We start from the raw sequence: 22,005 nt of genomic DNA, 5'->3' as shown, positions 1-22,005 counted from the left end.
ACAAACAAACAAACAACCACATAAAGAAGCTCAAATATAGAAAAACGGGCCTTTATTTAGTCTTTTTACATATGGCTTTAGCTTTTCTTTTATTACAAACAGGTTTTACAAAAGGTTCTGAAGACTTTCGAATCAACCACAGGTGGAAAAATCATGAAAGATGACAGATGATGACATTGCAACGATACATCTACGATCAGCGGCTCCCACGCGGCTCTGGCCACAAAGCAGTCGCGGAAAGTAAAAAAAAAAGCAGCAAGTAAACGGTCATCTCGAAACACCGCAGTACAACATCAGACCAGGGACAAACCAGATGGGACTGAGTCAGTTGAAATGTTGTAGTCACAGATAAGAACGCAAGAAATACAGAGCAGAGACATGATTCCCTTTTCTGCACCCGACGATGCTCATGTCTCATTTTGTGTCACAAAACGTTCACACCCGGCTGAGCCACAGCGGCCGACGGCGAAACAAGCACTTGATCTCTCCGCTCGCTGTACCACCACGGCTCACATATGCAAGAGCAAAATAAAAGACTGCAAAAAAGCAAAGGCCAGTTCAAACATCGCGGCCCAGTGTTGCGTGACCCGGTGCATGTCCACCGTTTTCGTTCTCTACACAGTAAACTCCAGTCGTTAGCCACCACAACATCGAATTTTCTAAACATGATCAGTTATTTTCTACATGTCTAATTACTACAATACAGCTCTTTCAATCAGTTATTTGAGTCAGTGGAATTAGAAGACAGAATCAAGAGTATCAAATTCATACTTAAAAATCATCAACACCGCATTACATTAGATTGCACTGCATCTAAGTTCAGGTTTCAATGATCCATCAACTGACACTCGACATGTATAAAAGATGTTTCAATTCCCAGACAGGTTTTAGGTTAAATCCATCATGAAGACCTTAGTTCAAAGTTCTTGTCACAAAAGGTGTTGCATAAACAGGATATGAAGTCTTTTGCATACAGAGGTCTGCAGAGTGGACTCTGTCTCATGTCTCTCTCCTCGCCTTCTTCTTCTTTGCCAGCTTGGGTGCTTGGCTCTCCTCAGGTTTTTCTGGTGAAACGCAAAGAAAAGGGGAGAGGGAGCTTAGTCACACTGACTCTAGACATGTGATTCACGTGTTTTTAGACATTTTCAAGCTTTCACAGACGCCAAACAGGCTGTTTCAAGTCAGGGAAGATCACACATCCATTCGCTTCACTGCTGAAAACAGATAGAACTGACTTCTGTTCTTACCATTATGAAGTGTGGATCTAACATGAAAGATGATGATACGGGGACAACAAGGCCAGGAAATGTGCATGAACTGAGCACAGATTACCGTCTTCAGGAAAGTTAAATAAATCTGCCTCTGGTCGGCTTAAATACGAATAATAACTCTGAGTCTTCAGGTTTAGCTTCAGAAAGCTGTTACAATGCCATAGTGTTAAGTTGTACATCGACACGAAAGCAAAGTGGTTGGACATTGTAAAAGTTGGCCGATATGGAAAAACATTCTCAGTATTCACGGGTCAATTAAATAAATGGGAGAAATAAAGTATATCAGTAAGTAATATCCCACACTGATTTTCCTAATGTCATATAAAATGATAAACAAATTAAACTGGGAAAAAAAAGCTGATTGGGGGCATTTAAAAATGACAGACATGACATCTTGTAATATTAATAATAATAATAATAATAATAATAACAGTAAATGATGTATAGTCAGGCCTGAATCGCTTCCTCCACCTCCATAAATCACTAACCAACACAACGAGTCTCACTGAGATATCTAGCAACAAGGAGGAGGGCCACCATTGTAATATCTTACTAACTTTGAGGTAAATCGTTCATAGCTTAAAGTAGCAGACTTTTCTCTAGCTGACAGGAATGAAAGAGAGAGCCGCGATTGGTCTAGTACCAACCCAACAAGTCATCAAGCGACTACATAATCTGACAGAAACAAGCCTCTGGACAAGATGCTTTCTTGGCACATGCTAGTGAATATACATACAATCAATACCGGCCTCAATCAAACATTGCAATATTAGTCAGAAAAGTCTCACTTAGATATTTCCCCTGATTGACTCTGCCTCAGGAAGCTCTATTTTTACATTACATTCAGTATGGCTGATGGCTGATGGGCTTACTTTGTTGTGGTGGAGCAGAAAGGTTGTTCTGCTTGGCAGTGGGCTCTCCATCAGTTGGCTTGTGTGGCACTTGTGTGACAGGGGGTTTCTGGGATATGTTGTCCTTCACTGGTTGCTCCACTCTGGCCTATAAGAAAAAGGGAAACCTGGTTAGTCTCGATCACATCAGCAAGGGAAGAATGAATGAAGCAGTCGAAATCCAAAAAAACAAAAAATACTGCACATGGCAAATTCACATTTACATGACTAATGTCAATGTAATTTGGGCTTTTTAATGTTAAATATGACATAACAGGAAGTTCATGGATCATGCAGAAAAAGGCCCATTAGAGGATCTGCTCTGGTGTCAGATGTTAGCACCACTCACCTCGACAGCAGCTGCTTCTACAGGCTGGACGGCAGCAGTGTTCTCCGGAACAGGTGGCTGCTTCTTCACCGAGGCTGCAGGTGGCGCCTCCTTCTCAGGCTCCTCGCCCTTCACAGGACACAAGGACACAAGCCAAGTTTACGTCAAACTGTGCAGTGAATTCAAAAAGCAACTTGAGAAATGTCAAAGACTGTAGTGACCTGGCCAGCTGCTCCTCCCTCCTCAGCAGCCTTCTTCTTCTTCTTTTTCTTCTTTTTCGTTTTAGCTGCTCCATCAGCGGCGGTCTCTCCTTTGTCCTTCTCGTCCTCATCATCATCCTGACAAACACATGTGGATAAAACACAACTCAGAAACAAACACAAAAAAAAGAGACGAGGCTCAAAATAAAAACACAGCAGGGTGAGTACGTGCAAAATCACAGAGAAAACTGTAACTATAACAAAATGTAATCAAAATGTTTGATGCAATGACCTGTGTTCCACTGTTATGCACTGTATGGAACAAAAGGACGGAACGGTAAACACTTGAGTGTTTCCTGTAACCATACCACCACTGCTGCTGTATGGTTGGTTAACTTAAAGGGGATCCAGTGATTTTACACAAAAGTCTGGTATGTAAGGAAAAGGATTTTTTTTTTTTTTTTTTAAATCGATGTTGATACTTTTTTGTATGCAACTGTCCATCACTGTGTGCAATGTTAAATCAGAGGAGCCCTCTGTTAAAGCCAGCAAGTGCAGGATTTGAAAAGCTGTTACTCTGGCGCCATCTGGTGGTGGTACCAAAAACAGCATTGACACAGCAATGAATGCCACTTTATTTACACTTCTGGTCATTATAAGAATTCAATTGTGCTATTCATATCGTAATTACACCAGTGTTTCTCATGCTATGGCAAGTTAAAATGTCTGCCATGGAGCTTAGTCTGCAAACATCCAGAGTGGTCTGATCCGCCACAATTAGAGAACACACCTGTTTGGGTGAACCATGGCTCTGTAGGGGTTGTAATATTCTTAAATAAAGAACGAGAGCATAATAAAGGCTGTGTGTGTATTCAGATGTTGAGTCACTGCTATGAGCAGCAGGGCCACAGTCAGGGGGGAAAAAGCCAGGAAAGCTGCCCTGGGACCTGCACCCCGGGGACTCATCAGTTACTGGGTTTTTATTTTGAAAATTTCCAGGTAACTCTCATAATACTTAGGGTTTTTTTTCCCCCCAAGCCCGGGTGTACTTACAGCCGCTCCAATCAGCAGATTAACCTTGGCGGGCTCAGGGAGGGGCTGCTCCTGAGCGGGAGGGGGCTCAGGAGTGGGCTCTTCATAGTTGCCCCAGGCTTCAGAGGGGGCGTTCCAGTCAGAGCTGGGGTCGACTGAACCACCATCTGAGAGACACACCAGGCAGTCAGAAAATAGTTAGTGTAAAGTGTAAAGGAGTATTACATCAAAGTTAAACAGAGCAAAGAAAACCATGATATTGTCCTTACTGAGTCCAGACCACTCGTCGTCCACTCGAGGCTGACTGAGCCAAGGCAGGTCCCTCACAGGTTGGGGCTCTACAAAGACACAAGAATAACTCAACCTGCCATCCACAGGGGATGATTTGGAAAACTGTGCCATATAGGGGAGTGAGACAGGCTAAGCCTCCACTCGTCATATCATCAGCTTGCTGAACGCTTACCAGCGCTCAGTCCAGTTAAAGACACCAGACTTTGCTCTGTTGTGGGAATCCCCCTCTCAATCACAGTCCACGACTCTGAAACACACACACACACACACACACATTTTACAGATGCTACGATGTCACTGTTCAACACAACCAACTAACTTACCTAAGACTCAGTGGAGGACCGTTGTCATTAAAGTTATTTCACTTCGCTGAAATTCTTACTGTATATTAACTGAGAGGTGGTGAATGAAAACAGGTGTGGAGTTAAATCTTTCTGTATAAAGTCTAGCAACAACTAGTGATTCTTTTTTTTTATTATCAATCAATCAGTCATTCATGTTCTCAGTTAATCAATTTGTCTATAAAATGTCAGCAAATAGTGAAAATGGCTGTTTTCAAATGTCTGGTCTCGCCCGACCAACAGTCCAAACCCAAAATATCTTCAGTTGATTAATCACATGAAGCACCAATGCGTCATTTTCTCTGCTGTTACTGATTCTGTTCCCTAAACTCTGCATCAATATGACACCAGTCATCTTCTCTTTTTTTCTTTTTCCATTTAAAACCTGCACACCTCATTGTGTGGAACTGATTGGGGTCATTCTCAATGTAAAAGGCAACACGAGACTGCCATTACACCTCACGTCCTCACTTTAAGTAGACAGTGGTTGAGAAAACAACCTCATCCCTAGGTCCATTTAGTGGCTACTCTAAAGCTTTCAAATTTTTTGATAAAGCTTTGAAGCATGTAGCGTTCAACAACCGAGAGCCCATTTTTACCATCAATGTCCGCTCTCAACACCGGCGCCGCTTCTCTGCTTATAGTCCAGGGGCCTGTCTTCGGAGCGACTGTGTGAGCAAGAACCTTTACAGCCACGTCAGTCACACCAGCAGCCACCGCTGCCACCTCGCTGCTGTTCACTGAAACCAAGACAGAAACACTTGGTACTCAGCCAGAAAGATCACAGATCAGGTTGGCCACACATCTAATACAGGAGGTCTCAGTGAAGCATGTAAGCCTTTGGTTGACTAAAGATTATAGACAGATGAGATGAGAGACCAGTGCTTGGGGTGTCTTTCTCAGCTGGAAATCAGTCAGTGGGTGAAGAATTTTCTGCTGATAATTACCTTGAGACACAATAGCCTCAGCCTTCTCTACCTTCGCTTTTGTGGATTCTCCTGAAAAGACAGAGTTAAAAAAGGTCAATATATGTCAGGTACACTATCCATGAGAGCCTATTAGAGAACAAACACTTCAGGGAAAACTCACTCGAGACTCAGTTCAATTCCCCTAAAGCCTCTATTTATAATCTGCCTCATCAACAAGAGACCAATCGAACACAACAACAGCCTATAAAGAACAACAGACAGAAATATCTCTCTCTACGTGTCATAATGGGCTGTTTATCCAAGATGGCCAGGAGGGTTTGTGCATTGTGTTTCTTTTGCCCTTATTAAAACTCAAAAAAAAAAAAAAACCCACAACCTAAATGAAACTATACATGGTTTTAAGAGCCACCTTTTTTCTTCTTCTGGCTGGCAGGTGCGGTGGCTGCAGAGGCCTTGGGCTGCCCTGGGGGAGTGCTCACAGGTGTGTCCCCTCCTCCAGGACTGGATGAGCCATCACTGGAACTCTTGTCCTTCTTGCGTTGCTCACGCTTCTCCTTGTTGCTGACTTTGGTCTCCCATGTGCCTGAAAAAGTAACATTGAGTGCATTGTGAAACTGAGTTGCAAAATACCGCAAGGGTTCATTATGGGATTAGTGAGGAAATATGGTATGGATTAGGCAGGATAAAGGAATAGATGCTGACTTTATTAAAATACATACTTAATATATTTTGCTGAGAAAAAGAGTATAAGGCAGACCCCATTTCACAGATATAAATCAAGTTGTTTTTTTGTTTTAACCAAGGCCACATTTAAATTAATTAAAAAAACAGCAGAGAAGTGAGTCATTCCCTATGTCGTGCAATGGCCTGGTTACTGAAAATGCCGGCTCAATAAAAAAAACAAAAAACAGGCCTCCTCAAATAAGTGATAACATACCCGAAATCACATTGAAAAAAAACAAAAAACAAAAACATAATAATATTTAATATTAATTAAACATAATATTTCACCTTCTTCTGGTTCTTTGCCATCTGCAGTCACCGTCTTAGTCTCCTTTACAGCCTGTTTGGCCTTTTTCTTGGACTTCTTTACCTGGAAGAAGAGAAATAGTGGGCATGCATTTGGAAAAGGAAAGCCAGTGTATCTGACAAAAACAAAAATGGAGATGCTATGCAGCACATACAGTATGATTTGTATGTATGTATGAACAGCACGCAGACTCAACCATGGACACTCAATCAAATCACCACGCTCAAGACATGACTATTTATAAGTGAAACTACATCCACTAAATCTGTTACATGCCCTTTCTGTAAGCACTATTCTCTCAAGTGTATGCACAATTACATCTTCTGACTCCAGCACCTTTAGGACCACAGATTGCTTTATTTTGTAGTATTCAGAGGGTGGAATTCCATGAAAGGCTACACCTCGTGCTGTCCTAAACCAGGAGCCATCCTCCAGGACTTTGCTGCATCTGCAGAGTTAAAAACTGTAACCCAACACTGGCAGCTGGCCTGGTTACATCACTACAGGATGACAGTTTCTCAACTGATTTTCACTGAAGAGGACCCGAATGAATGATGGTTTTGACTTAAAAGCAACGGCAGCTACGCGCAAACATTTCTACAAACATAACCTGTTCAGGTCACATCACCATGCTGCAGTGTGTGTGTTGTTATATGTCTTTGGTACAGCAAATTACCTCTGCAACCTTCTCAGCCTTGACTTCTGGTGGGGGCGACTGGTGATGTGGCACTATCTCTTCCGACACAATGGCTTCTTCCTGTGGTTCAGCAACAGCTCTCCCATTTGACTGGGCTTTCTGGAAGGCACATATGAGGAAGAACAGAAATGTAGAGGGCCATGACAATTTTCATCGATATTCCTTCCAAGCATTCAACATGTAACACCATCCTAGGCTAGCACAGCCAGGTCAAAACTAGCTTGAAGCTAGATATGGTCTTAGCCACGACATGAGACTCAACTGTCACTGTGGTGTTAGCTTGACAGCTAGCCCTGCTAACGGTACGGCTATCAAGCTAGGAAAAGGTGTAGACTGGGTTTCATTTACGTGCCTTTTCTGCCTTCTTCTTCTTTTTCTTCGGTTCTTCGGGTTTGACAGGTTTACTGACACCTCGCTTAATTTCAATGCCGTCGTCAACGGGGCTTACAGCAGGTCGTTTTTTGAAGAGAGACCGGCAGGCTGAGGCCCATAGAGCGACCATCAGCACCAGCCCGGTACATGCCGCTAAGAGGATCACCCATGGCGGAATAAGCTCAGGCTTCAGTCCCAAATCCACGCCGAGCTCGGAGCGCAGCACCTCCAGGCCTCTGGACAACAGTTCATTCAGACGATTTGTAAGCAGCTTGACCTGCTGAGAGGCCGCGTCCTGCCACTGCTCCATTTGTATTGTTTCTCAAACAACAGACCGATTAGTCACGCTTTGCTTGCCGCTATTAGCTGCGCTAGCCTGCAGTCCTAGCTAAAAATAACGGAACGACTTCGACATGATGGAAGACAATAATTTCATCCCCTCTTCCGCCAGCAACATCGGCCTTGCCAGACAGCCAGTCAGCTAGCTAAATCTTGTAAAGACTGCGGTGACAAACTAAGTTAGCTAACTAGCCGGCAAGCTAGCTGATATCATCGTAAGATAATATGCCACCGTTAGCTGACCACAATGCATCCACTGTGACCACGAGTAAAGCAGGTTCACCTCATATGGCTCCGTTTTGACTGGAGGAGAAGCGTTGCCTTCACTGTCGCTTGTAAAGTGGGGTTTTCAAGCGTCTGTAATTGATATCCAAAAAACTAATTTAAACAACCACAATAATTGTTTTCCTAGCTATCGTTATTTTGAAGATAGCATATTTACTATGTGTGTTAAGTGGCAGACTGAAGAGGATTATGCTCAAGACACAGCTTTGCTTTATTCTGTTATTTGTTGAATCATATTAGACATCACTTGTTGACAAGGTGCTTTAACCCCATAAAACACACATCCCGATGTTTTGGTATTCATATAATCTGACTTTCCCCAGGTTTATTGACCGGGTACACGAAAGTACTTTTTTCAGAAAGCCATTTGAAGGCAACACAAATGGGCCGTGACAGCTCCAATGAAATGGGCGGGGCTACGATTTCTCCCATGCTGATTGGCCAAAGCCTTCTGTTAAAAAAAACAAAAAAAATCCTACTCAGTCCTACTTCAAAAACCAGCCTGTTTTTGGTGTCTTTTGTCAAATGCTTTGTTAAACACTATTACATTAACTGTGTAGTTTTATATTTCCAGCAATACAAAGGTTATTTTGTAAAACTTAACTTTAAGACTTTTTTTTCTACATTTTGTTTTATTTATATAATGCAAATACACAACAAATCTAGTGCAAATCAGCTAATAAGCACAATTATTAAAATACTACTAATAATACTAAAGTACCTATTACCCAGGAAACTATGAAGGGCTGGGGTAGACAACAGATTTAATAACCCTATCTGGTGTGTAGCAGGTCAACACTTAGTCACATTAATTTCAATTCTCACAACACTTAACAATAAAACACTGGGGGAAAAAAACACGACCGGACAACTTATTTGCATCCAAGTTTATTTTGAAATTCCCTACTCCCCCTGTACAAGAAAAAGAGGACTTTCCACAAAGGCAGCAGTGAACTGTCAGTGATAGTACTTTTCTAGGGAAGGAAAAAAACGTATAATCACAGTGTGTTTTCTTTTCTTCTTTTAAATACTTCTACTGCTGTCATCTTTGGCTGGGTTTCGGCAGACAGCTTTCTGTCAAACCACATTCCTGGGAAGCAAAGGTTGAAGCCAATAGAGCAGGGCTGTGGGCTTTACATTTTACAGTGCCAATGCAGGAATGTTCTGGACTGTATACCTCTTCTTCATTAAACACAAAAGAAAAAAAGAAAAACAATAAAAATTGAAATAAAAATAACAAGCTGTTTGTGTTCACAACACAAACAAATATTACCGCCTGGGGAGATAGCGACAGTATGTCGAATTTCATAAAATTGTATAGACAAAAAAATAAATCTACAAAAATGGAGCTAGGTAAATATTACACAACAGTAAACATGTTTTTCTTTTTTTCCTTTTTTTTTTTTAAACTCTTTCCTGTCGAACCTCTACACAAAACCAAAATTCTTGGTCTTAATGGCTAGCAGGAGTTTCTGTTTGAGTATCTGTTTTGAAGAATAGAGTGGCACGTAGAGACGTGAGATGCAGGTATTGGCTGTGGGGAGGTGCTGGTCGTCTGGAGGCCGGATGGTGATGGAGGGCATCGGCTGGAAGCCCTCCTCGCTGGCTGGCAGAGAAGGGCTGGAGGTCCAGAAGTACACCTGAGAACAAGGAAAACCATTAGGTCCATTTGCCATTTCCTTCTAAGGACCACTGTATTTCATGATGTTCAAGGGTGTCCTGGGATGAGTAGGAGAAAAAAAAAAGAGCTAACGAGAGGCTTTGAACCAACTTTGAACAGACTAAAGGCTCGTCTCCACAGGATGTAACTCTGCTACTTAAGATGTCCTTCAATTGAAACAGAAATGTGTCATTTAAACAATGCTGTGGCTCTGTAGAAGCCTATGCTCCTGCTACGCCACATGCACGTCATTACATATTAAAAAGGCATTTATTTGAGTATATTTTACTTGCACGTACATAAAAATAAGGTTGTAGCCCATGAAAAGAGTTTCAGTTAATGTATATCCCGATTCTTTAGAGCTCGCACAATAAATGTATGCTGTAGGTGATACCAAGGGCACAGGAGAGAAACAGAAGAAGCAGAAGAAAGAGTGAGAGAAATGAAACAGAAATGAAACAGAAATGAAACTAACACCTAACTGCTCCGGTTAGTTTTACCATTTTGAATGAGCAGCTCCAACAGGTGCAACCATTACAGACTGCAGTGGGGGTCTTGTGTAAGGTGGTTGTGCAATAACATGTTGTCAGTGTGACATGCCCAGACTTAAAAGGGTAAAAGTAGTGGCCCCCTCAAAGCCACCAAACCAGACTTAAGTGGTTTGAACTGACCGAACAATTTCTTGGCTAACACTTCTGCAAGCAGGGCTAAAACTAAAACACATGCAATGAGGTCAAACAATTTAATTGTTCCACAAAAATAGACTTGAAAAGTGTGCTTTAATATAAGACTGATGTGGCTAGCAGAGACACTTTGTTCAAGGGGACCTGGCAGAGAATGCTGTAAATTTTAATCTGAGTCTCAAGAAATGTACCTCATCTCATTATTGACAATGCTAAGCACTGAACTGCTGAGAGCCTCGATGAGTCTTTGTTTTGAACGATCATTATGACCAGAAAAGACTTACCAGATCTTGCCTCTCAGTCATGCTCATCTTCTCCACTATGGACCAAAACCAGCGTTTAAACTGCAGGAGTTTGTCTGCATTTTCTCCTGTTGGATGAAGGACAAGTCTTTGTTTAATATGTTACAGTGAAAATGTACAAAAGCAAATCTTTCATTTTTGTGTTAATGCCGGAAAAGAGAAGACAAGAAAAAGGACAGACGCTGACACAGAGCAGAGAAAATCCAGACAGTGCAGCGTACCAGATTCATCATTGAAGGACGTGAAGCTAATGAGCATCTGGACATTGACTTCCCCACAGCCGTTGACCAGAAGCCTGAAATCCTCGGCCGTCAGGTCCTCCAGGGCGTTCTTAGGAAGTACATCCAGCAAACCCTTCCTCATTGCCTATGAAAGACGCAGACACACGTCATCAATGGTGTGAACGCACACATTTTGGTGACAGACAAAACATTTCTCCGTGTTCCAAAAAGCAGACGCCATTGAGATAAGGCTTGGTGGAACACTGAACATCTGAGTATTCACAGCCAATTGAGAGGGAGTAACATTTTTTAAAAAAGTGTCTGACTTACATGGAGAGGTTGCTCAGCCACCACCAGCATCCTGTGCTCTGCATACTTCCTCACATATTCGTACACGTTGAGGGGAGTTACTGGCATGTTGACCCCACCAGACAGAAGCTCCACCTGAACCAGGAAGAGTGAGGCATCAACAAACACTTTATTTATGGCATAAACATATTTATCAGACATCTTGCCACTATGGCATTGAGAGTATTCAGATTTTGCTTTCAAAAGCTGAACCTCATGCTGTACGTTTACCATATATATCAATGTTCAGTGATGCAAATCATGTATATAACTGAAACATTGGTTGTTTTTCCTCATAAATGACTGATATTTATATTTTACATATCTATTTTATAATGATTGCGCCTAGGTTCTCACCAGTGTGTCTAGCAGCATGCTCAGGTCATTGCACCTCTTGTGTTTTTTCTAATGCAGTGCTATTTCTAGTCTGACCAACACGGGCTAAGAATTCATTTGTTAGCATTTAGTGTTTCAGTCTACATTTGGTCACAAAATGACAGCGTAGTCCTTTACCTGTCCAGCCCCTTCCTCTTTGCAGAGGTCAATGGCGAAGGCCAGGTCCATGGCGGCAAATACTGCATCTGCTTCACCAGCCTGAGAATGGCGGATCAGCTGCCGCAGGCTCTCATACATGACCGGGTCAAAGAATGCAAAGTCATGCCAGTTCACCTGCAGATTATAAATTAGATTAAGCAACTTCATTCTGAAAAGCACCAACATCACGTCTCAACGTCTTACTGTAGTTGCAAAAACATTATAAAAAAAACCCAAAACATAATTTCTCTTACCTTCCTCCCGAGCAGCACTTTGATGACATGTCTGTTCAACGTGATTGGACAGAGTTCATTCTGAAGCAGGCATAACCCCAGTATTCTGTAGAGAAAACACAAAGTTTCACTTGATGCGAGTCATTTTCTCTTCTCAAGATTTTGGTAAAATCAAGTTTCCATTTGACCAAATTAGCCTAATATAATTTCTCTTCATGTGTGACCAAACAATATGACAGTTCATTACCTGCCGATGTTACGGAAGCAGTTCAGCCTGGCTTCTGTATTCTTGCCGGGCCGAGGGGAGTAGAAGCCTCGCTTGCCAGGCTGGTAGAAGAGAGGAGCGTTGTCATCCCCATCATCTGGATCGTCCAGCTCCATGTCGACCACACTGCGGGTTGAACCATGACGCTTACGGTTCTCCTGCTGCTACAACCGCACAAGTGTTTCAGGATTATTATTATTATTATTAACAGAAATTAAATGAATAACTACATGTTGGGACAGTATAGTGGAGTGGAAACAGAGATGTTGAATTTACTTGTGCTTTCTCTGGAGCCTCCAAAAGACCCAGGTCCAATATGCTGTCAGCTCCATTTTCCCTGGAGGAGTCGGACACAGAGGGTGTATAGTTAGTTTATTAAACTTCACGATGCAGGGACATTTCATTTTGATATAATTTGCTGTCTGGTAATGGTCACTGTGTTTAACATATACTGTATGTCTGTGTGACAAATCAGGTTATGTTACCTTCCATGTGCAATGAGAAGCTCCATGGCCTCCTCCACCCTAGCTCTGAGAGAATCCTCACTGGCCAGCAGCAGCAGCAGCTGGGCAGGGGACAGCTCCAGCAACATGCCCGTGATTTTACTGGCAAACGCCTGAGGAGACAAACACACAGCTGGTATAGTGGTATGGCAAAGGAAACCATCAATTGTTCCAGTTAGACTGGTAGTCATACATATAGTTATACAGTAGAGTAGTCAAAGTATGTTTCCACTCATTTGAAAATTGATGTGGCTTAGTGACGGCAAAGTAAAGGTCACGTGCCCTCTAAAATCAATGGATTTCTCCATCTTGCTGTTTGAATGTTTGCATGTAGTTTCATGCATATCTGGTAGTAGTCAAGATGTGGTGACCTGTTCTGAAATTTAATAAAAATCTGTTTTGGTTACACAGAGCTTTGACGGATGCAGATGATATATTACCGGTTGCATTGCGTGAACACGGGGGTAAAGCCTTTCACCCAGGGCTTGTCTGTGTGCAGGCAGGGGGTCGGGCTCATCACTGGGGTTTCCCTCTGATGAAGGCCTGAAAGGCCTGGTGTCTATGGACAGCTGCCTCCTTGAATCTCTGTAGAACACAGAACAGTTTCAGTCTCACATAGCACAAACGCAATTTGTTTATTGTAAAAGGGGAATATATGCATCAAGTTGGCGTTTACCTGTCTCGGTCTCTCCGAGATCCCGCTCGAAGCCCTCCACTTCTCCTCTCCCTTTCCCGGTCTCTGTTTCTCAAGCGCTGCATTAGATCTACAGACACAAACACACACATTGAACAGAACAAGTTCACCTTTGAGTGTATATTTTTTATGTAAAAAAATATTGTTTTACTCGTGATAACTGCTTCAAGCATCACAAGAGAACCATTGAATGTAACAATGAAATCAAGTTTATTGTCATTAATACAGTATAGTTTCTATGTATTGTCATACTTGAATTGTAATCGTGATGACACGTACTGCTGGCCTGCATGCCCTTGCTGACACTCTGAACACAGTCCAGATTGGGCAGCTTATCGTTGGAGAGGAGGGCCAGGGCGATGGCCGTGTAGAAGCTGCGGGCCACGCCGCTGCCCTCGCCCGGCTCATCTTTGAAGGTGACCTTCACCCGGTGCACAGCCATGGGCGTGGTTGTGCAGCGCCTGCCAAAGTGCGTATTTAGCTGACGCATGGTCTGCTGTATTAACTGGTCACGATCCCGGTCCACCTCCAGGGCCAGGTCACGGGACTGCAGGTTCCGCAGCTTCTCCATCTCCCGACGGAACTTGGATTCCTTCACCTCAAAGCCACCCAGCTCTGTGAGGATCTGGGATTAACAGCAAAAAGGAAAAATCATCATGAGGCCGCTCTCCAACATCTAAGCCACCATCACCCCTAAAATATTTCTGATATTAGCACTGAATCAAATAATTAGAGTTGTTAATATGCAGCTCTATACATCTTTAAGCTGATTGTTAACAGAGTTAGCAGACCAACCCAAGGCAAACACACTGGTAACTATTGGATGTATATTCCACAAGTAGTAAGAAAGAGCACTCTATTGGGTTGTTGCTCACTTTCTGCTGGGAGTGTATGTTATGTGAGGTAAGACTCATTGGGATATCTCTTAATCTATTTTCAAGTAAAAAAAAAAGTCTGTTTGGGAATTAAAAGCATTTATATGAGCATAAATAGAAGGGACAAGTTTACTGAGTTTAAATGAATATTCAGATAAAAATGTACCGATCCAGGCTCGGCTCCAACATCCTCCATGAAGACACGACCAAAGAGCTCCAGTGACAGACGCCAGCGGCCTAGTAGCATGTCATGTGAGATCATCATCCCCATGAAGCTACAGTGAGGTCTGGACAGACAAAGGAGAAAGGGGCAGGACATGTAATGCTGTAATTGTATTTTACTAACATATTAAAACAAAGTGATAGTATCTTCGATCGGAGGCTTCACCGTAGCTAGGCCGACATGACATGGCACAGATCAGTGTTTGGTACCTGAACGATGGGAGAGGAGGACCGTCACTCTCAGTGAGGCCAATCTCAGCAAGCAGGCTGCTCTTCAGCTGGGCAGCGAGGTCATGGGGTGAAGGGCCTGGTTTTGAAGCCTCCATCTCCTGCTCTGCCAGTGACTGGTTCCCAGTGCTCCGCTGGCCAGTTTCCATACTCATCACATTCTTCAGGTTGGCCGAGTAAGACATCTTAGTGGGCAGGATCTGTTTTCAGGGGTTCAGAGTAGTTATTTAGTAATGTAGACAGTTGTCTTGAGGTGACAGTGTGATGGTGAAAGAATGGAAATATGGAAATGCGACACAGAACACAGGCTGTGTTCCAATATCCACACTTGAATTCCAGTGTTAAGCAAAAAGGCCATCCAAAATATCCATTATTTCTTGCTGTCCATTATCTCCAACACTCAAATACCATTGGAAATAATTAGGAGGAAATAATGAAGCCTGGATAGTTTTTACAGATCTCTACTTAAAAGGTTAAAGGTTATTTCAACATTTCAATGGTGTTTGTTATGCGTGGATATTAGAACACAGGTGCCAGAGTGTTTGTCCAGTGAAGAGGGGTGGTATACCTGAGAGGGGGAGGGTAGAGAGGAGCCCATGTTTACCTCCAGGCAGTTCCTGTCCATGCTTGCCTCAGCCAGGCCTTTGGTTGCCATGTAGGAGGAAGAATACAAGCCCTGAGAGGGACGACCGAACAGATCCTCTTTCCTGGCATTAGGCTGTTAGAGAAGAAGCAAAACTAAGTTGAAGCCAAAGATGCCTTTTGGCCATTATATAAAATTGTAATAACGCTTTTGTCAGTCTAGCTAATGGCTGTATGCTCCGTCTAGTGTTCTACTAGCCCTATGATGTATCCACTGCTGGCTAGCACTACTCCTTATACCACAGTGAAAACAGACACAGGCTCTACACAACATCCATATTTACGTTGAGTGCGAGCACCTAGGTCAGGTCAATTGATCCGTACATTGCATCAGTGTCACTGGATGGCATGGTGTTGCATACTTAGCATGCTGTTAAGTGTAAGTAGGTTGGGCGCCGTGTATCTTTAACCCTTCCATCTTCACTGTCTCAGGAGAATCCTGAGAATCGCACAAAGAGACGAGACCGAGCGACAATTCTAACCTGCAGGAGGTGGGGCTGGTCTGCCAGTGGAATGGCCTCAGCCAGGGGAACATCGAAGGGGTTGGGTGGGATGCAGCCCAGGAAGGTCATTGAGTCAGAGCGACGGAAGAAGGGGTGGTTCTGACCCGTTTCAGCTGGAACTGGGTCCTCATCTTTGTCCTGCAGAGTTGAACCTGGGGTGAAGCAGAAACAAATCAACTGTCAGCACACACGTTAAAATGACCAAGCTGTTCTTTGATATTTATTACACACTGGCTATCATTAAATATTAGTTTCCTGGCTTACTTTGATTGGTGTCCTCATCGTTCTCGTGTTCAGAATCCTCATTGTCCAAACCTAGATCCAAAATCTCTCGATTCCTACAAATAAAAGTTAAAGTGGATAAAAAACACTTAAAAATAGTTTATGTACACATTTTGATTTCACACTTGCTTTGGGAACGTAAACTTCAGTTTCCCATGCCAATAAAGCCCCTTTAAATTGAATTGTTATGTAATGTATTGTGTAATGTAATCAAAGAAGTCTTAAAGCCATGGTTAAACAAAGGGCTTAATAACCATTGTTCCTGCTGTTTGCTTTGTCAAGCATGACAATAGACAAAATAATGTGAACAATGTGCAGATAATTCAGTTGTCTAGTGATGCAGATTTCAACCCATAACCACAAATTCAAGAAATGACAATTGCAAACCCATAAATTGTGGCATTTTTCTTCTTTTTAGTTTCAAACACAATAACGCTGCCGCAGAATTAAACTCTGCTTTCTAACATAAAGAGAGCATTTTCCCTTGCTGTCTTCATTTACCTCTTTCTGTCCATCTGTGGGGTGTCCAGAGTAGTCTGCTGGTTCATGGCCTTAACCCAGTAGATGAGAGCCTGGAAAACGTAGGCCACATGTTTCAGTGAGCACACGTCCAGCACAGGTAGCACGTCAGAGTGCTCATCGTTGTGGGAGCGCATCAGTGATAAGGCGTAGTTCAGGAAGTCGCCCCGCGCCGACATCATACCCTGGCGAGCTGTCAGCAGGGTAGCTGCTCTCCTGAAACAAATACAAAAACACAAGTGAGAACATTGTAAAATGTTCTAATGCAGAAATGCACAAATACGAAGGTCAATACAAAGACTCTTTTGTGCATGCACAGTTACAAGTGAACTTATACATTTATTTATTTTGGGTTTTTTTTTTTTACCTGCGTCCTTCCAGGGTGCGAAGGCTGGCCTCCTCCCGAGCCGTCATGCGTTCCCTGCGAGCTGAGTGCTGAGAGGCGTGGAGCGGGTGACTGGGGTGACCCGGGTCTCCGGCAGACGACAGGGCTGAGCCGTATCGCAGCTGAGCTTCGGTGGAATCCATGATGGACACCATCCAGTTCCAGGTAGGAATCAGCTTTTCTTCAACATAGTTCTGGTTCATCACATAATTTTTTATAAAAACATGATATTGATCAGTCAGTTGTCCACTGCCTAGGATAAATACAATGCAATTCAATCATATAAATTGACAGGAGATGGAAGTCGGCAGGGATCTCCTCAAACAATATTTTGATTCTGAAGGTGAATCTTCAAGGATTTCTGGTGCTGTACTGCTGAGATTAAATATTACACTTATTTTGTGATTGGTCTTTTCAAAACAACTGAAATGTGTTTCTTCAAAGTGTATGCCCAGATAAATATGAGTGATCTCTGAACCAGATCCTAACATTCAGCCTGTGTCTTCTATAAATGTCTAGCCAAGTGTAATTTTATATAGCACATGTTAAAGTTTCAAATCTATCTGGGAGAAGAAAAAAAAAAGATGGGAAAACAAAACACTGAGTATACAATGGGATGGCCGCTGAGGAGATAATATCAGATACTCAATTAAATGATGGTCATGGTAAAATAGTACCACCATATCATGATTACCTTTTTGTTTTCTCATCATATGCAATGTTTGTTTCGTTTTTATTTTAGAAAATAAAAAAGCCACAGGATGGCAGTACATCTTACCTGCAGGTTGACTGCATCCTGGTAGGTGAGCTTGACAGCGGCAGGGTACTGTGAGTAGACTAGATGGTTGTACTTGGGTATCAGACTCATGAGGTCTGAGATCTGTCTGATGACGATGCTGTAGGCCCTGGCCAGGCTGCTGGCAGATGTCAGATAGCTGCTGGAGTTGCTGGCCTCCAGAGCAGCCGCCGCCGCCGCAGCACTGGAGCTGATGGCACTGGAGCGACGCAGGTTGGTAGGGTCAATATATATTAGGCCGGTGGAGCTTGCTGTGAAAAAGACAGGGACCATAACAGGAACGATTAACATACACCGTTTTTGTCATTATTTTACAATACAATCCCAAAAACAAACAAAGCTCCACTGACCGGCTGGTGTTGAGGAGCTAGAGGGAGCACTTCCTGTGGCCCTCTGGCTGGGGGTGTTTCTAACAGCCCACTGCATGGAGCGAGGAGCCTGGGCTGCACTGTTGGCGTGAGAAGCACTAGTTGTCCTTTCCAGCGGCTCATCCAACAGGAACGTCTCCTGGTCGACGTCGTCGCTCTGACTGCTGCTGCTGTCGGAGTCACTGGAGTCATTGGACTGGGAGTCATCCTCTGAAAAGAAGGCAGGGACACTGCTGGCACCTTTAGAGAGGAGGAGGATAAGGGATGAAGAAAAAAAAAAACATGAAAAGGAGACAGGTTTAATGGCTTGTGTATTCATCTCACCTCCCTTTCACATCAGATTTATCCAGACAGGAGTGCGGGTTAGTGAATCACACCACTACAAGGCCATACAACACTAATATGATGGTGAACACTGAGGCTTTAAGTCAAAACGACAGCAGCACTCTCTGTTGATCAACTTGTGCTAAATAATATACATCATTTTAGGGCTGCCCCCTAATAATCGACCAAACCGTTAGTCGGTGAGAAGAGTCTTGGTCAACCAAGTTTTCATTGGTCGGTTAGTCGCAGAGAAAAAAAGCCTTAAACTCCATTCAGGAGCTGCACCTTCTCGTTCGGGCCAGGACAAAAGTATCAGGGGGGCGCTCGGTAAGTAAAAAAAAATACAAAATGGAAGTGTTTTCTGTTTTTAAGGTAGTGTTTATTAGTTGAAGATTGTAAATGTATATCATCTGTTAGACCTACCTATAGACTAAGTATCAGTGAATAATGCCAGTCTATCTTTGGTGCCGGCCAGGGGGAAGTTGACGGAGAAAAGAGAGGGACGATGTTATACTGCGTTGAAGTGAATGAACAAAATGTTCAGTCTCCCTGCTGGTTATTCCAACACATTCAGAATCATCGCTGCTTTAGTCGTTACCATCGTCGTTAACAGGCGCTCGCTTCATGTGTGCACTTATATTTTTGTATATAATAATGTAATATTATATATTAATATATGCAATGACTAGTTGACTAGGAAGATCTTTGGTCGGGGGCAGCCCTACTTCATTTTCTGCATTTTGTAAGATTATTGATAATGTCATTAGAGAGAAAGACAGCAATGTCTCAATTGTACTGAATATTCTATGTGGAAATGAAACAACAACATCATTAGTACAAAATAGACATTTTGAGATGACCAAGGAGAAAAAACACCACACCATTTGGAAAAGCTACAAGGTGATTAGTTTGTTATTTGGGTGAAAGAACAACAAGACTATGCTTGTGATGAGGGACAGTATTAGTTAAAAATGACACAATAACAGTGAAATGTGAGAAAAGGGACGAACTGAAGGAACTCTCAGCAGGAAACTGTGTATGCACTTTGCAAATTCACTCTTGCCCTGACATCTGTATATGCATTGAAGTAAAGAGGAGCTCATACCAAAAATAGGAAATGCCAAGGACACCCTACTGCCTGCAAATGAAATACATCGGGTATTCAGCCAGGGACCATTTTGTCTGCTGTATCATTAGCTCTCCAAACATAAATCCCCCACAGTCCAAAATGCTGAGTGCAATGCACTAATGATTTTGTGAGGACTGAATTAGTCTGTAATTCAAGGGGAAAAAAATGCACAGTGCAGCAAGACAGTAACGCAATTTCTAAGCAGTTGGAGCCTTACAAAAAAAAACAGAAAAGAAAGACACGTGACCGCATTTCCACAAAAAAACTCTAAAAAGGAACAGTACTTAAAAAGTGAGGAGAATGTTTTATAAAGTAACATGATTTAAAGGAAAATCTCAAATCTAAAGTGAAAGATTAAAAGCAGCTGTTGACCAACCTGCTTCAGAGCCAGCGGTGGCTGCTGTGACGACACTCCTGCGGCCGCTAGCATTATCCTGATTGCTGTGGTTACTTTCACTGTCACTCTCTGTTTCAGCTGCTGCCAGCAGATCCAGCTCCATGTCGCTTCCTGAAAGCAGGAACAAAGACGAAACGGATTCTTCACTCACCGTTGGCTGGGGTTTCAGAGTCAAGTAATTATTCAAAGCATTACGAACAACTTAATTCCCTTGCGTTCCTATAAAAAAAAAAAAGTCACATGCGTCTCACCATCCTCGTCGTGCTCGTCGTGCTGCCCTTCTGCCTCAGCGTTTTCCTCTCCCTGCTCCTCTTGGTCGTCATGATGGTCTTCCTCACCTGCTACTCCCTCCACGACTTCAACCTAACAGACAAACACAACAGGTCGTAAGAGAGAAAACTTTGCGGCAGGACAGAGCTATTCTAAAATTATACAGTAATAGGAGTAAACCAAATATTCATCCAAATCTCAGTGAAATCTTGCAGTGTAAATGAAGGCGTGGACCTCTAGGTGGCATCGTACATTCTTTGCAACTAGTCACCAACAGGCACAGTTTCCCTTGCATGCAAAGTTCATTATGGCCTTAATGATTTTATAATGAGGCTCCCCACCTCTTCCACATCTGCTGATACGATGTCGTCCTGCTCCTCGTCTCTTCCTCTGGCAGGCTGAGACTGGCTGCTGCGCCGCGGCTGGGGGTTCCTGATGATATAAGAGGCAGCTGTCTGGCTGGAGCTAGAGAAATTAAGCACAACACCACCATCAACCATCTTCTTTTCCTTTTGGTTTCTTCTCTCCAAGTAAAAACCTAGTGGATGACGTCAAGTCATATCTTTCTGCTTTGGCACATAACAACTCACCGATGTAACTTAAGCACATTTCTCAACACAGTGAAAATAAATGGCCAAAAACAGGAAAATAAAAAACAACACAAAACCAACTGACCTGCTGGACTGGTCCGGTGAGGGTCTCGGAGGCAGCGGCTCGACAGAGAAGAGCTCCTCGCTGCCCTGAACAGCATCAATACTGGTGCTGGCCAAAGTGAAAGGAGCAGTGGGTCTTGCTATACCCATTCGCACGGGGACAATCAGCGACTCTGCTACATTGCACAGCTCCTCCACGGCGTAGGGCAGCAGAGCTTGGAACACTCGCCGACATTTCCCAATGGGCTGGGGGATGAAGTTGCTGCGTGAAGGAAATTGAGAAAAGACAAAAACAGCATTTGTATGAATTCAAAAGACCATATCGAATCACACTGATCAATGAACCGGCTCGGTCCTGCCACACACTCGAGTTACAATTAACTCATAGAGCCTTTGTCTAAAAATGTACTTGAAAACCTTAATGCTGCGTGTTCTTACTTTTTCTTCTTGGATGAGGCCATCTCCACGCTGAGGATGACAAACACCCGGGCGACAGAGCGTAGGAACCTCCTGGTGACATTGACTGCCTCCTCTCTCCGGCCAGGAGTGTACTTGTTCTGCAGCTCCTTTACTAATGTACCCAGTAAGGTGTCTATGAACTAGCACAGAACAGAACAACATCCTCTGATGATCAAAATACTTCCAAGTGCAATAACTATGAAAGAAAATGCATTAGCACTGCGTAGACGCTGAGGAGGAAAACAATCATCTTAGACAGACTTACAACTGGACTTACAGTGATGTCAGGAGCACACTTGACGATTAGGCAGTGGGTGAAACAGTCAAGGCGAATGGTGCCACTCTGCTGATTCAAGTAGACCTGCTCTTCAGGCAGGAGGTGGGCAATTCTGCTGCTGGCACTAAGTCTAGGACATACAAAAAATACAGAGGAGATCAAAATATTGGCTGTTACTGAACACTGATCTGTATACCCCACTGTGTGGAGGGGCAAAGTAACATAAGG

At 43.1% G+C, this 22,005-nt stretch overlaps 2 protein-coding genes across 3 annotated transcripts in view; both read right to left on the bottom strand.

Annotated features, from left to right (window-relative positions):
- Positions 1-35: 35 nt before the first annotated feature.
- On the bottom strand, positions 36-8,001 carry LOC139290123 (protein LYRIC-like). Its single transcript, XM_070911816.1, has 13 exons — positions 7,362-8,001; positions 6,989-7,108; positions 6,294-6,375; positions 5,692-5,865; positions 5,301-5,351; positions 4,953-5,093; positions 4,185-4,259; positions 3,991-4,059; positions 3,743-3,888; positions 2,711-2,827; positions 2,511-2,618; positions 2,144-2,270; positions 36-1,064 (listed from the first exon to the last, which is right to left on the bottom strand). The coding sequence occupies exons 1-13, from the start codon at positions 7,689-7,691 to the stop codon at positions 1,000-1,002; spliced, it is 1,605 nt and encodes a 534-aa protein (XP_070767917.1). The 5' UTR covers positions 7,692-8,001; the 3' UTR covers positions 36-999.
- An 876-nt stretch (positions 8,002-8,877) lies between these two features.
- ubr5 (ubiquitin protein ligase E3 component n-recognin 5) overlaps positions 8,878-22,005 on the bottom strand; it is a 30,237-nt gene continuing 17,109 nt past the window's right edge. Inside the window, exons 33-59 of one of the 2 annotated variants that reach the window (XM_070911579.1) lie at positions 21,778-21,907; positions 21,480-21,640; positions 21,064-21,303; positions 20,730-20,853; positions 20,370-20,481; positions 20,098-20,229; positions 18,251-18,508; positions 17,883-18,151; positions 17,087-17,298; positions 16,702-16,932; positions 16,183-16,256; positions 15,898-16,070; positions 15,378-15,491; positions 14,756-14,973; positions 14,490-14,610; positions 13,731-14,073; positions 13,431-13,518; positions 13,195-13,339; positions 12,737-12,867; positions 12,528-12,588; positions 12,234-12,412; positions 12,008-12,092; positions 11,733-11,888; positions 11,202-11,315; positions 10,872-11,016; positions 10,633-10,718; positions 8,878-9,645 (exon numbers count right to left, since the gene is read on the bottom strand). In XM_070911579.1, the coding sequence (XP_070767680.1) occupies positions 9,433-9,645; positions 10,633-10,718; positions 10,872-11,016; positions 11,202-11,315; positions 11,733-11,888; positions 12,008-12,092; positions 12,234-12,412; positions 12,528-12,588; positions 12,737-12,867; positions 13,195-13,339; positions 13,431-13,518; positions 13,731-14,073; positions 14,490-14,610; positions 14,756-14,973; positions 15,378-15,491; positions 15,898-16,070; positions 16,183-16,256; positions 16,702-16,932; positions 17,087-17,298; positions 17,883-18,151; positions 18,251-18,508; positions 20,098-20,229; positions 20,370-20,481; positions 20,730-20,853; positions 21,064-21,303; positions 21,480-21,640; positions 21,778-21,907 (4,315 nt within the window). In that variant the 3' untranslated portion in view covers positions 8,878-9,432. The remainder of the gene's footprint in view (positions 9,646-10,632; positions 10,719-10,871; positions 11,017-11,201; positions 11,316-11,732; positions 11,889-12,007; positions 12,093-12,233; positions 12,413-12,527; positions 12,589-12,736; positions 12,868-13,194; positions 13,340-13,430; positions 13,519-13,730; positions 14,074-14,489; positions 14,611-14,755; positions 14,974-15,377; positions 15,492-15,897; positions 16,071-16,182; positions 16,257-16,701; positions 16,933-17,086; positions 17,299-17,882; positions 18,152-18,250; positions 18,509-20,097; positions 20,230-20,369; positions 20,482-20,729; positions 20,854-21,063; positions 21,304-21,479; positions 21,641-21,777; positions 21,908-22,005) is intronic. The other variant, XM_070911580.1, reaches the window with a different exon arrangement.

The sequence above is a fragment of the Enoplosus armatus genome, chromosome 9 (assembly GCF_043641665.1).
Source record: "Enoplosus armatus isolate fEnoArm2 chromosome 9, fEnoArm2.hap1, whole genome shotgun sequence".
NCBI lineage: Eukaryota > Metazoa > Chordata > Actinopteri > Centrarchiformes > Enoplosidae > Enoplosus > Enoplosus armatus.
The sequence above is the reverse complement of the archived record's forward strand: the minus strand, read 5'-3'. Positions and strand labels throughout refer to the sequence as shown.